The sequence below is a fragment of the Rhizopus delemar genome, genomic scaffold (assembly GCF_000149305.1).
Source record: "Rhizopus delemar RA 99-880 supercont3.5 genomic scaffold, whole genome shotgun sequence".
Lineage (NCBI taxonomy): Eukaryota > Fungi > Mucoromycota > Mucoromycetes > Mucorales > Rhizopodaceae > Rhizopus > Rhizopus delemar.
The window spans coordinates 1,170,034-1,183,603 of NW_027137831.1; the positions used below are offsets into that span (position 1 = coordinate 1,170,034).

The window sequence follows — 13,570 nt, forward strand, 5'->3', positions numbered from 1 at the left end:
AAGCCGCCCTAATATGAGGAGGTAACATTGGTTATTTATATGAAGATGACCATTAGCAAAAAAGCATTATAGCAAGAATTTTTTAATATTGACCATGCTCAGTGAAAAAGATGTTGATGCAATTATAGTACATCAAGAAAACTTTTAGTAATGTACTTTCAGCGTTTCAATTTATTTTTGTTTCAAAAAGAAAGTGTTAATGAGTTTTAAACAAAGAATTCGTATTGCATATTTTATAACACTATGGCAGAAAGCATTTGTGAAACCAATACTGAGCTAAAAATAATCCAAGTACATATTTTCAATTTGAAAAAAAAAAAAAAAGGAGAATACATTCTTTTGTAAAGAATCTTATGAGCATAGATGAGACGATGAATACAATCATTGATATAGATCGAGGTATATAATTAAAAACAGCATTTTATAGATGAGTCAAAGACATTAACTATTGATTTCATATGTTTAAAGGACCCATCTAATGCTGTTGACAAGGAATAGACATAGCTCACACTAAAAGTTGCACTTGATCGCTTACAGTTAAATATTCCTTTGTAAAGTTTGAGTAAGCAAGCTTATATGATTCCGGTAAAGTACTTTCGAATTACATTCTTTATAATTTCTCTGAGATTACAAATTTTATAATAACGAATACCTAAAATGTAAAAATAAAGCCCAGGTGCAAGAAGTTTACAAAGAATAACAGTAATCAATGCTAAAGCAAGTCGCTCGGCAAAACTTTATGTTAAATTCGTATACTAGAAGTATGAATGGTAGGATACTATGTAAGCACTTGCATATTTCTATATTTCGTTGCACTAATTGCATTTTATCATGAATTATTTCAATTCGTGATATTGACTAAGGGTTGTACCCACAAAATCTGGGGAATCATATAGTCTTATAGATAATTTCAATAATAGAAAAGAAAAGAACAAAGAAAAAATAATCAGTCATTATTTGAGTTACTTAGAGCAGAAAAGAGAATTGCATTGATATATGGTGATGCATCACTTTTTAAACATTCCAAAGGCTGACCTTCAAATTTGCACAGTGTGGTTTAAGCAATGATAACGAAATTTATGTTGGCTCACATAAATTTTCTTTTCCTTTTTAAAAAGTAGTTTAGTATCATTAAAGAAACGGCTGATGAAGTCAAAGCATCCATTACATACTGTCATTGTTATATTAAGCTAGAACTTGCTTATCACCATAATTTAAAAAACTACAATCATAAAATTTTTACTATATATATATGCTGCAATATAGTTAAAATGACTTACCAAAGTTTTTCTAAATGCTTAAATTTTGAAGAAGGCTATAGAACTTCCAAACAACAACAACTAGTCAAAGAATGCTTGGACGACTTGGTCTTTTTTTTTTGTTTAGAGCATCTGGATGAGAGAATCAAGCCCTTGATAATAATTAACCATTTACTGCTAAAAAACCATTGTGATTAATTTTACAAAAGCCTATTCATTGTTCTCATATCTGCTGAAGTTTTGCAGCAAGTATTCAGCAAACGAAGCCCTAAAATGGTAATAATACAGCACAGTTGTATGAAATAAACCAATTTAACTATTTGAACTGCAGATGTGGAAAAGAGGTTTTTAAGCAGCAATTAATATACCAAGTATAATGGTCGATTATTCGATTTCTGTATAAAGCTCTATATGAAGGTGTCAACCCCTAGCAAGGAACACTAGATAATGAATGTCGTTACTAAGCTCATAATACCACTTTGCTCAGCTACAGGTTTTTGTAAGCACGGTACGAAAGCTCACAATGGATTCATTTTAATGTTCGTCTTGCTCCAGGAGAAACAAGGACAATCACGTGACCTACACGTACTCTCAATAGTACAAGTGGTTTTCGCCAAATAAACACAATGCAATGTAAAGGAAGTGATATATAGTTAACTAAATTAAGATGACACTCGTATATGCATTCTTATTACTTTTCATTTGATTTTAAGAGAAAAAGAGGCATGGAGGATGTGCTTGTAAATTTTTTATGACAGCAAGACTTTTCTGACAAAGATTTAGCTAAAAATTATATATTTTTAAATCGACTTCGTAGTATTTCTATTCTTTTGTCGATTATAACCTTTTAATTTTACAGCGATCTTGAAAAGTAGGGTTGACTAGTAAGTTCAATTGAACTGAAATAACTTCGCGTTTCTATCAAGATTTATCTTCTCTTTTTTATGTTCTAACCATAAACTATACTGTATTCCTTTTGTTCCAAAAATATATCCTTTCAGTTTCCGTTTCGGTAGTAACTCCTTGCACAGATCCGAGTAAAATAATCTCTTGGTTGTGATCCAGAAGAGTTGAATTGAACAGTCATGTGTATATGGTAGTCAGCACAGATATTTGCAATGAGGTGTTGACATTTTTATGAATCAGACAAGCGATTCATTCTTCTCGAAATAGATATAATTTGCTTGAGAGTTAATCAAGAAAATTTCCTGGATTTATTTGTTATGGATGTAGCGATTTTTTTTTTACTACATACGTATTTTGCTTTGTAGTTGAAAAAGATATATCACTGAGACTTATTTGAAGTTTTTAATATAATAAACGATAACAAATAACCATCACCATATAAGCATCTATGTTTTTCCTTTCATATGTCCTCAAAAATTAACCTCTGTTTCATTATTCGTAAAGCTCTTTCTATTACTCAAGAATTCAAATATATCTGCATAAATAATTTTAATCGGAGCATCTGTAAAAGAATTACACACAAAAGTTTTTGTAAAAAGATGACCTGATCATAGAGAAAAAGAAACAATCTAAACCATACGAAAGTAGTACAGTTTAAGACTACAAATATGTCGATTAGAAACAAGTTATAAATTACATCTGCTTTAATCTGGCCATTAGTCTTCTCAACAATTGACAAATTTCGTACTTCGCTAAAAATAAAAAAATAAAATATGGTGGACACCACTCGTTTGAAAAAAATGGAACTTCATCTACGAGTTTCACGTACTAATATTCATCTATCTCCAATTTAATGGAGAATGGGTTCTTGTATATAACATTCTTGTTCATTGGGTTATATTATGATGAATTATTTTATATTATATATTGTCTGCTATAAAGTCGTAATATTTTATTACTGTATTACTTAAACCACATTAAGTACATTCATCTTTTTGATCAAGATAACTTACATTTTGACGAATCTTAAAATATTTTTAAAATAGTTATGAAAAATTTAAATGTTAGTTATTATAAAAGGTGTGTGTGTATGTGTGTTTTTTAATGCAACTGCCCCTAAAAATTTACTAGATTAATTTGTAAAGCAATTAACAAATTTTAACGTAAAGAAACTCTTCTAATCTTGATTATCAAATATGCATTATAAAGTAATTTCTTATTCTCTTTTATACTTATTCAAAATCAAATATAAAGCGTTTTGGTTTTTAACTTTTTCATCAAATACTGCTACAATGATCCATTTTCCAAGAATTGATATCGATATTTTACATTGTTATATTTTCTGGTAGTCATTTTGATATAAAATGCTTGATTCAAGTTTGCCTTGTCAACTTTTGCAACTTTATATGCATATGTTTAGTCTGTATTTGCAAATCATAAACGTAAGATCACATTAGCAGCACCTGTAATTTTTTTAAAATTGTAAATTGACTTCTTCAAGTAAATAGATTAAAAACGAAAAGAAGAAAAAAAGAGAATAAAATAAGAACGATAACAAAACAATAATTTTTTTATAGTTTTTTTTTTTTTTTTTTTTTTTTTTTTTTTTTTTTGGAAAACTCGACTAACATGCTGATTAGCAAGTTTTAAAGTTGTTAAAGGTGATTTAAAAGTTAAAACCGTAATAAAGATGGGAAGGGAAACATGTGGTATTGATCAGCCTATTAAACGCAAATAGCTTTGTTAAGGAATCCTTTAAAAGGATTTATTCTCCATAGATATTCTTATTTTTTCGCACTTACTAAACAGTTTCTCTATATGGTCAAATTTTTGAAAACTATTGGATTTAAAAGGACTGAAAAAGGCTAGCCCAAATGAAGAGCAATTATGATAACAGGCCTACTTTAAAATAGCAAACACTAGTAAGTGCGCACTGTTTATAGAAAATTATGGCAACAAACTAGTAGAAGTAACTGATTGCATGATCAATAATTTGCATGATACAGCTTTAAATCTTATTTCAACTACTTCTCTACAATAATTTACAGGGAATGTTTCGCTGTAAATTGGAGATCCATCAAATATTAAAATTAAAAATCGTTGTATTATCTGGCATATACAAAGCCATTAAAACTTTTTTATGATAAAATATCCTAACGCTAGCAAAAGCCTTGGCAGTTTTTGCCTAGAGCATCCTATCTTTAACAAGTAATCATATCCTTCAACGATTAAACTCGCAAGCTGCTCAAGATTAAATGTATATTTATGTATGACAAAAGAATTGGTATGTTGAATATCTAAAGACAAATATACATAGCATTCTCAATATTTCTCTTTTTATGCAGTATGCTTTTGTAAAATCTCATTTACTCGCTCTGCAATGACTAGCTTGTTTAATTGACTACTCTAATAAATTTAAGGACTACTCAGAAGCCTGGTATTTAACTATTTTTTCTTCTTTCAGTGATTAAGTTTTCTGGTTTAACATCACAAACCCAAAAAACAAAAATAAACAGAAACCTTATAATCTCTCTTAATCCTCGGCCATTTTTATTAATTTTCTTTTTTTTTTTTTTTTGGAGGGATTTTTATGCATTTTACTGTTAGCAGTAAAAAGATCACATATCAAAAGTATCTATGAAATGTTTGACTACATCCCTTCCTTCTTGGCTGGAGAAGCCCATGCCCATAATTGCTAAATGAGACAATATAGAATCAATACGAACCAAGACTCGCTCCCAAGGTATCTCTTTTAGATTATCAATCATTTTTTGTTGAACAGGTAAGCACTTTAATTGAAGTTCTGTTCGTCCTTTGAGATTTGGTCCAATTTGAGAACCATATACATCTATATGTCCCGATTTCTGTTCGGCAACTTCTTCTGATTCTTGTTGGTCTTCTCTGAATAGAAATTTATCTTTGTCTTTATCTATGTGGATCTTATAGTACCCATCTTTGTAGTCTTTGAACTTTAAAATAATTTGTTCATGATTATGCCAGTGCATACTCCTGTTAAACATAAAGAAAATAGGGATCACAATATATAATAATAAAGTATAAAGCAATTTTTTGAAAGTGGTTACATGCTTGCTGGGTTGAACGTCTTTGATATCAAATGTCTTGATAATGCTTGGATATTCCGAATGACATGAACTTAAAAATGAAAGAATTAGTTGAAGGAAAAAGAAGTTTTTTTGTTTACCATAAACTTACATAGTAAGATTTGAATCGTCATCAAAATAATCAAAAGGGTCCATAGCCGAAGTATAATAAGCTACACTACTGTCGTGCATAGTATTGACATAACTTCGTTTGTACTTAAATTTCGATAGCGCTTTATAAAATTCATATGCTGACTAGTAATTAGATAGCTATACCGAGGTTTTTTAAAATACCGTACCTGGATCCGCCAGTACTTCAAAAATAGGTTTACCATCTCTAAAAGAGTCAGAAAAGGTAACTTGTTCTGTGGTAGGACAGCCAGCTCTTTTGATCATTCCATAGGCTAATTTTAGATACCATGCATCATGAGCCAAATGAATGCCCAAGTGAGGAGAAGCAAATGAAGTGTAGCTCTATAAGAAAGATAAATAGAACAGTTAAACAGCAAGAACACGAGTATTTTTTTTTCGTAAGATAGCTACCACTAGGTTTATATTTTTAAATACATTTTGTCTGTCCAAGATGCCGATAGCAAAGCGAGCTAAAACCCCACCCATTGAGTGACCACATATCGAAAAATGAGTGACAGTTACTGCACAACACGAATGCAAATAGACAATATGATTATATATCTATGAACGGTAAGATGAAAAGAGGAATAAATACATTTGAAAGGTATTATATAAGAAATAGTATTTACTTCTTCTGCTAACCTAAGACCACATACGTCTACGCCATCATTCATTGAGCACCTCTCATTAACCTTGGAAATTAGCTAAATAGAATGATAAAGTAAGAAAACAACGATCATTGTATCTGTGTAAGCCTACAATTTTCATTTCTGGGTATCTTTCAGCCAATTGTTTAGATATGTATGCAGAATACTCTACAGTACCCATCATACCATGAACAAATACGATCAAATGAGCCTTATTCATCCTTAATAATGATGAAAATCAACGGAAAGAAGGCACTTATAAAAGAATACTCTCTTGTTCTTTTTGTATGTGTTTTCTCAGCTTAGATTAAAACTCGGTTTCTTGTATTCCTATTTTCATTTATAGTTGCTATAGTAAAACGGCATAAAAATACGAAAGCTTTCTTTAAGTTTATCGTTCGCTTATTTTTAAACGTCGGATCATTTAAGGGTCAGGCTTGCGCGTTTCAAATGCAACAATACGACTAAGGAGATGATCAGAAAAGTCCGGTTGGTTTTACACATGAAGTAAATAAAAAGACGGTTGAATCAATCTATCTAACTGACTAAATTTAAATATTTCTGACAAAACTCACAAAGGTTAGTCATGCGATCCAGCATGTTATTTTTTGAATTATAAACATTTGCTTGTGCTGTTGGCTATTTTATTGACTGTTTTACATTTCGTTGGAATATCCAATAACTTTTGTTAATTGCTCAAATTTGATATTTTCTCTAATAACAACTGTCTTTGCTTCGTTATCCTTGTTTATAGGAATTTGAACAATATTTCCATTCTTTTGCCACTGTTGGCTAGCGCAAAATTTATCAAACTCGTCTCCATTTAATCCAAGATAACCTGATAAAGCTGAAACATTGACAGTCTGGTATGACATGGCAATAACTTGAGCAATTACTTGACGAATCTTAGTTTCAAAGTTGGGGACAACATTTGTCCATGGTGTAAGATCAGATTGCCAGAATTTAGCATAACGTGCTTGTTCCAAAAGTTGTTGTAATTCTGTCAACTTTTGCACAGATTCAAGATGCTATGGAATAATAAATAATGAGAATAAATTATATTACAATTTAGCAAAAGTGAATATTTACAGCTTGCTCAGCTAAGAGGTATAAACAAAGATTGAAATCAGGAGCAGGTAAAGCGATCAAGGCTTTAATGAGAATCTTTGCAATCACATGTTCTTTTGCTAATTGAGGGTTGAATTGATAGCTAAGGAATTGAGCAAAAAGTATTAGGAAGGACAGCTTTGAAAATATAAAAATAGGTTTGTTTTTTTACAGTTTGAGAATTGCCAAATTTACTTCACAGTCATATTGGTTATTTTCGCATTGTTGGTTCAAGTAACTCTCAAGAGCATCAATATGTTCAGGATTATAGCGTTCAACACCATTAATAATGCTGGCAATGTTTTCTGGACGTTGAACCATTTTTAAACTTTTAAATTTTAAAAAAGAAAGATCTTTTCACCAACAAGAGAAACTTTTTACAAGTGACTGCTTTGTATCTCAGCGAAAAAGTGAATCTTTTGATGGAGTAATTTTAAGGAACACAGTTGAATTCTACAATTGAAGATGCTTTGAATAGTCCGAATCTTTGTTCAATAATATTAGCAAATGTCTTTTTTAGCTTTGCTTCTTTTATCTTTGATGTAATTTCTTACAAAAATTTTGCTGAGATTTGACAATGCATTGTTTGTAGTGATCATATCTCAGAAATCAAATATTTATTAGTATTAATAGCAGCGATATTATTCATACTTTTCATTATCTTTTGACCACTTACATAATGTCAAAAAGATCCCCAAATATTGTAATTAATTATTTGCAGCATATTTTTGCAAATCTCGGAAACAGATTATTTTGTTTCTTGATAACACTTTTTGGTTGGTTTAATTAGCAAATAACTTCATTTCAGCAGATAAACTGCTTAACTTTATTGGCTTAAATAAGCTTACGATAGTTAAACAATTTTACGAGCTTGTAATCGTTCTAGAGCTGATTTTGTTGAAGGATTTTAAATTATTTTTGTAAAAGTACTTAAAAGCTATAATCGTTTAATGATACTGTGATTTGTATTATTAAGCAAGATTGTTGATGTTATAAAAATATGATCTTACCATTTATTATTTTATAAGTAGCTTAAGATAATTATCATTAGCTAGGTGTTCATCATAGTTCAATATGATAAGACAAATATTTCATTCTTGCTGATATTAATACATATAAAGAAATCAGAGATTCTTTATCGATCTACCATGAGTATTAACCGTAAGTTTTAGTTTTCATGGTTTCTTTTCGCTTGGTGTATCTCTAGTATAAAAAAAGGAATAAATACTTGACTGCTTTAAGACGTAAACGCCTTGTCAACAAAGAAGCGTCCCATAGAGATTATCGGTTGTTCGCCGTAATAAATTTACAAGGGATTGTTCATTATCAATGCTAGGTAATTTTTGACAATGATTAATTATTTTTTATTTATGTTAAATAATGTCAAATTGTCGGATGTTCAAATAGAAGCATGTGTACCTAAATTTCCTTTAATGGAAATTGATAATGAAAAAGTTTATGTCACCATGTTTTTTGTTTCTTTTTCTTTGTTTTCACAATTTCTTCGAATGGGTCATCACAAAGCAGCCTCATGTTCAGCTCTTCCTTCATTTTGCACAATGAACCCTACTTCAACTTCTTCGAAAAGCAGCATAAATAACGATCGATTTCTTTATCCTTCTTTCTGTTTATATTCCAACAGAGCTTTAGCAAATGAATATGGATCTGAATCAGATATTGTTCAATTTCTATCACCTGAAACAGAATCCTTAAAAGAGAGGCTACCTATATTTGTTGGTATTTTACAGTCACTATTTACTGTTGCCAATGAAATGCCTTTTTCTCACACATGTACTGAAGAAGATGAAGAAGAAATGAACGAAGTAGAAGATGAAGAGGATTGCGATAGCAACTCTTGGTCACCATTTACAATTGTTGGATTAGATTCTATGAAACTAGTTGTCTGGCCGAACATGTATGATAATATATTAGAAAATACCACTGAAAAAGATCTCTGTTTGGTCGTCATAGTTTCTGCACAGTTACAAGATAGTAAAATTATTCATAGTATGGACTTATTAAAAGATTCCTTAAACGACACACCTTGTACTGTAAGTTGTATACAGGCTTACTTTCTCATGTCTAATAACAAATGTTTTGTAGCTCACAGGAAAAGAACTAGGAGAAGAACTTATATCCCTTGTAAGCTATTGGTTTGATAACCTGTCATAGTCAAGTATTTTACAACTGAATCTGTTAGTCTTTTTTTTTTTTTTTCTCCTATTACTTTTTTTTCTTCCATACTTTTCTGTTCTGTAAATAAACTTATACCCTAAATAAAAGAGAAATGGTAGACCTTTGCTCGGCTAATCAGGATTTAAACAAGTCATTTGAACAATGGGTTGCTAGTGAGATGTCAAGAGGAAAAAAGCGAAAAGCGCCATTTGAAGAATATAATGACAGTCCAACAGCATCTACAAAGTCATTGCGGCTGTCAAACAGTGAAGGAAATATAGTGAATGAGGAGCAGCAAAACGAAGAAAAAGACAAATACAAAAATATGCTAATGGTATACAAAAGAATTTGGGAAAATCTTGACACAAATAAAAGTATAGATGCAAGATTAGAATCCTTTCTATGGAGTAAAATCAGAGAATATAATCACATGATTCGAAACAGTAATACTTGAATTATACGCAATTGTTCTTTTTTTGATTTTTTTTTTCTTTTCTATGTATACAGCATACATATGATAAATAAATGCACAATAAATGCAAACGTCAGCATACTAAATATTTTGCTTGAACATATAAAAAACAATGGTACCTCTGATTGGTTAACTTCAATATTTATCCTGTAGTGACATATGGAGTTGCTCTAAGAACTTTTTGGCTGAATTTCAAAAATAAGCTTATGCGTTTAACGAACTTAGTTTGGAGTATGAGAAGCCTTTTTTTCTCTTTTCTCTTTTTTTTTTTTTTACCAATTAACCTATTCTAGGATTCTCATTTTTTCTTAATACTCTCAATTTGAGCACTTTTGAAGATTATGGAGTAAATCCCAAAAATAGATTAGCATACTTTTCCAATTAAGATAAATTATCTTTGACAATAAATTAATCAAGTTCTAAGATTAACATTATCTGTACATTTCTAAACAAAAAACTTTGACAAATTTCTATTTGATTTCTTGTAAAACAGTATACTCAAATGACTATGCGAACTAACAACTACAGTTCTACGAAATTGAATTATGATAAAATTACTGATTTTATTTTATTTTTTTCATGTTATTCATATACAATTAAAGTTTTGTAAGAGTGGCTACAGTTTTACTACAGGTATATTAAAGTATTTTGCTTTACTTATACATAAAATTAAGACTTATGATTTTGATCTTTCCCATGACAAACTCTTTCCAGTTATTATAATTTTTTATATCTTTTTCTTATTTAGTATCATCGATTGTTCTTATCAAGTCTTCTTCCAATTGTGTATCCATTTCTTTTTCCTTTTGTACTGTTTCCACTATTAAGCTCGGCATTGGTAGTACTGTCGAAACGTAAATTGATGACATCGTCCTCTTCATTAAAGCATAACATTTCTACTTCATCTCTTTGCTTAACATCTTGGATCATATCTAGTTTTCTGTGTCTCGAAAGGGCTAATCTTAGTAATGATAAAACGATCAGTATCAATTTTAAAAACTCTGTCATATGCTTATTGATTTTAGCATGAAAATGCCACGCTTCTTGTATATCAGATTATTCTCTTTTGACAACTTTCGTGTGACAAATGTAGTTGAGTTTGCCCCTCTCTCAATGACAGACTATAGCCTTGAATTAACTCATTAATCTCATATAAGTTTAGATACTACGGAATTATGGTCCAACCCAGATCTCTATTAATAAATGTAAGACTTCTTCAATAGTCATCTTTGTCCTATTGTTCCCATCAGTGTTCTTACGACTATATCGAAAACTAGTTTCAACAATGACAGCTTACTACTACCCTATTCAGTAATCATTACCAAACTAATAATTTATCCACTTTGTTGTTCCTTTATTCGTCAAGAAGATAAAGGCTATTAATTATACATTATCCCTGCTTTATCTTCCCATTTTTTCTAAATCGCTATTTTTAATCGATCAATTGAAATAGAGGTAAAGATCCAGATATTCAAAAAATTCAAATGGACTCAACTGTTTTTATTAATAAAGCCATATATATAATCCTTAGTTTCGTCTCATAATTTATATTTGGCAAACCAGTAGAGAAAATATGAGGACTTTGCAAGTAAAAATTTTTAGTATACATTTATTATATTTGAAAATAAAATACATATCATGTTGAACATGTAATTAATGAACAGACTAAGTAGAGTAAATTTTTGAGAACAGTCTAACAACTTCATGGCGGTCAGACGTTGATTTTGTTACAATGTCGTAGTCTGTAGTCTTGATGACACAAACTTCAGGACAAGCACGAAAATAGAAGATTTGGTTAGGCATGATTTATAACAACAGAGATCTAAAAAAACAGAAAGAATAAAATACACTAATATGAGGTTTGTTCAAAGAAAATGACTGAACTCTCCCAAATTCGAAATACAGGCTGGGGTTATTTTTAATTATTCAGTTATAAAACTTTAACATGCTTACCTTTGGCGTGAAAAATAAGCAATTTATTTTCATAAGTAATAGCTTTTGAAGCTATATATCAGGTCTATACATTGTTTATTGACTTTCGAAAAATAGTAAGCTTCATGATATTATTATTCTATTAATCTGTATTATTTGAATCAACAAGACAAAACTCAGATGTCCGGTGCCGGACAAATGCGGACCGGAATATTTTAATTGGACTTATTATTTCAAAACACAACGAATGATTGTTGCCCAAGTGGCCAAATGGATAAGGCATTGGTCTCCTAAACCAAAGATTGCGGGTTCGAGTCCCGCTTTGGGTTTCTTTTTTTTTCATTATAATATATATATCGCAACCATTCAGTCAAAGGATGAAAGATTAGTCAGGTTTTTTTTATATTGTTGTAACACACGAAACACGAAAAAGGAAACCCCTATGGTTATAGGAGAGATGCTATCTCAATAGCAAACGATGCTATGCTAATAGCAAAGGAATTCAAGGACAACAAAAAAAAGAAGAAAACAAAAGAAAAACCAAAAACAGCATAAAAATATGAAAATCAAAAAACATATAAATATCAGTATCTTTTTATAAATATTTCAATTATTATTATTATCTTATCCTATTATCTTACCTATTATTTTACATTACCTTACTTTATCACAATAAATATCCTTTGAATCCAAATATCTCTTTATTTTATTTGTATAAATAGGAAGAACCAATAATCCCTTGAAACTTATATTTCATTGTAAATCCCTTTTATTTTATCTTTACTTTACCTTTATTCTTTTTATTCAATTCAAGTCTGATCAACTTAATAAGATCTGGTGGTCACTTACACTCAAACATACATCTATTCAATTTTACTTCTTTGGATATAAATTATATTCAACACCTTCTTCAAAACACGATATATTATATTAACAACTTACCTCAATCCTATCTAAACCCTGAAATATAAAGGTTTCACAATATTGTAACGAAAATGGTGTGACGCAGTTGGTGTAACTTTTGCTGAAGAAGGGACTCAGTCCTAGGAAGGAGTCAGTCCTAGGATGGACTCAGTCGTAGGAGGGACCTCAGTCCCTGAAGATAAACAAAAAAAATTCAAAAATAGAAAAGCACAAAAAAATAATAATCATATAAATATCTCCTCTTATAATTTCATTTAACTATACTGAACTTCACTTTTAAAAAATATCTTTTATTCAAATAAACATCGAGTTCCTCTTTATCAAAACTCTTTATTTTTATTTTATAACTCAAGCAAGTCAAGTCCTTTGAAGTCAAATTGTCTTCATCGTATCACTTTTATATTCTCTTATCAAGAAAACTCTTTATTAATTTTTACTGTTTGATCTACAATACAAGATCTGGTGGTCACTTACTACAAGCAAACCAAATTTATTCATTTAAACACAAGTCTTTGATCTCGAATTCTTTTACACTCTAAAGAAAAGTCAAATTTACTTCTAAACTCTTAAGGCCATAACGAGAAAAACGTTAAAATTACAATGGCAATGAAGAAACGCAGAGATTAACCGAGTCAAATCAAAAAGATAAAAAAAGTTAAAAAGATAAAAAATGTTGAAAATATAAAAAAAACAAAAAAATAAGAAAAGTTAAAAAAAAAAAATACAAATATATATATATCCCATCTTTTCGTGAAGAAATCGTTTGTCAGTTTAAATAAATCATATATTTTTACTCAACAAATAACAAATCTTAACCAGAAAGCCCCTGTTCACTTAAACTTTTTACTCTACTTTAACTTTTATCAAGAAATATCATATTGATCTTACATATAAGAACTGGTGATCACTATTTAT

The 13,570-nt window shown here is 29.9% G+C and overlaps 6 protein-coding genes and 1 non-coding gene across 7 annotated transcripts; 4 read left to right on the forward strand and 3 right to left on the reverse strand.

Annotated features, from left to right (window-relative positions):
* Positions 1-243: 243 nt before the first annotated feature.
* On the forward strand, positions 244-498 carry RO3G_07194 (uncharacterized protein; the record flags this gene model as incomplete). The annotated part of the gene is made up of 3 exons (XM_067661784.1): positions 244-291; positions 348-399; positions 428-498. The coding sequence occupies 3 exons, from the start codon at positions 244-246 to the stop codon at positions 496-498; spliced, it is 171 nt and encodes a 56-aa protein (XP_067517885.1).
* A 1,208-nt stretch (positions 499-1,706) lies between these two features.
* On the forward strand, positions 1,707-2,110 carry RO3G_07195 (uncharacterized protein; the record flags this gene model as incomplete). Its single annotated transcript, XM_067661785.1, has 2 exons — positions 1,707-1,856; positions 2,018-2,110. The coding sequence occupies 2 exons, from the start codon at positions 1,707-1,709 to the stop codon at positions 2,108-2,110; spliced, it is 243 nt and encodes an 80-aa protein (XP_067517886.1).
* A 2,673-nt stretch (positions 2,111-4,783) lies between these two features.
* RO3G_07196 (uncharacterized protein) lies at positions 4,784-6,265 on the reverse strand (the record flags this gene model as incomplete). The annotated part of the gene is made up of 6 exons (XM_067661786.1): positions 4,784-5,134; positions 5,249-5,318; positions 5,379-5,499; positions 5,566-5,740; positions 6,028-6,102; positions 6,158-6,265. The coding sequence occupies 6 exons, from the start codon at positions 6,263-6,265 to the stop codon at positions 4,784-4,786; spliced, it is 900 nt and encodes a 299-aa protein (XP_067517887.1).
* A 436-nt stretch (positions 6,266-6,701) lies between these two features.
* On the reverse strand, positions 6,702-7,473 carry RO3G_07197 (uncharacterized protein; the record flags this gene model as incomplete). Its single annotated transcript, XM_067661787.1, has 3 exons — positions 6,702-7,073; positions 7,135-7,290; positions 7,348-7,473. 3 exons carry the CDS (start codon positions 7,471-7,473, stop codon positions 6,702-6,704), a joined length of 654 nt encoding a protein of 217 aa, XP_067517888.1.
* A 1,238-nt stretch (positions 7,474-8,711) lies between these two features.
* RO3G_07198 (uncharacterized protein) lies at positions 8,712-9,324 on the forward strand (the record flags this gene model as incomplete). The annotated part of the gene is made up of 2 exons (XM_067661788.1): positions 8,712-9,203; positions 9,256-9,324. 2 exons carry the CDS (start codon positions 8,712-8,714, stop codon positions 9,322-9,324), a joined length of 561 nt encoding a protein of 186 aa, XP_067517889.1.
* Positions 9,325-10,539: 1,215 nt separating this feature from the next.
* Positions 10,540-10,807, reverse strand: RO3G_07199 (uncharacterized protein; the record flags this gene model as incomplete). The annotated part of the gene is made up of 2 exons (XM_067661789.1): positions 10,540-10,610; positions 10,645-10,807. 2 exons carry the CDS (start codon positions 10,805-10,807, stop codon positions 10,540-10,542), a joined length of 234 nt encoding a protein of 77 aa, XP_067517890.1.
* Positions 10,808-11,987: 1,180 nt separating this feature from the next.
* RO3G_19073 lies at positions 11,988-12,060 on the forward strand. Its single transcript has one exon. It is a non-coding gene; the product is annotated as a tRNA-Arg (tRNA).
* Positions 12,061-13,570: the final 1,510 nt, after the last annotated feature.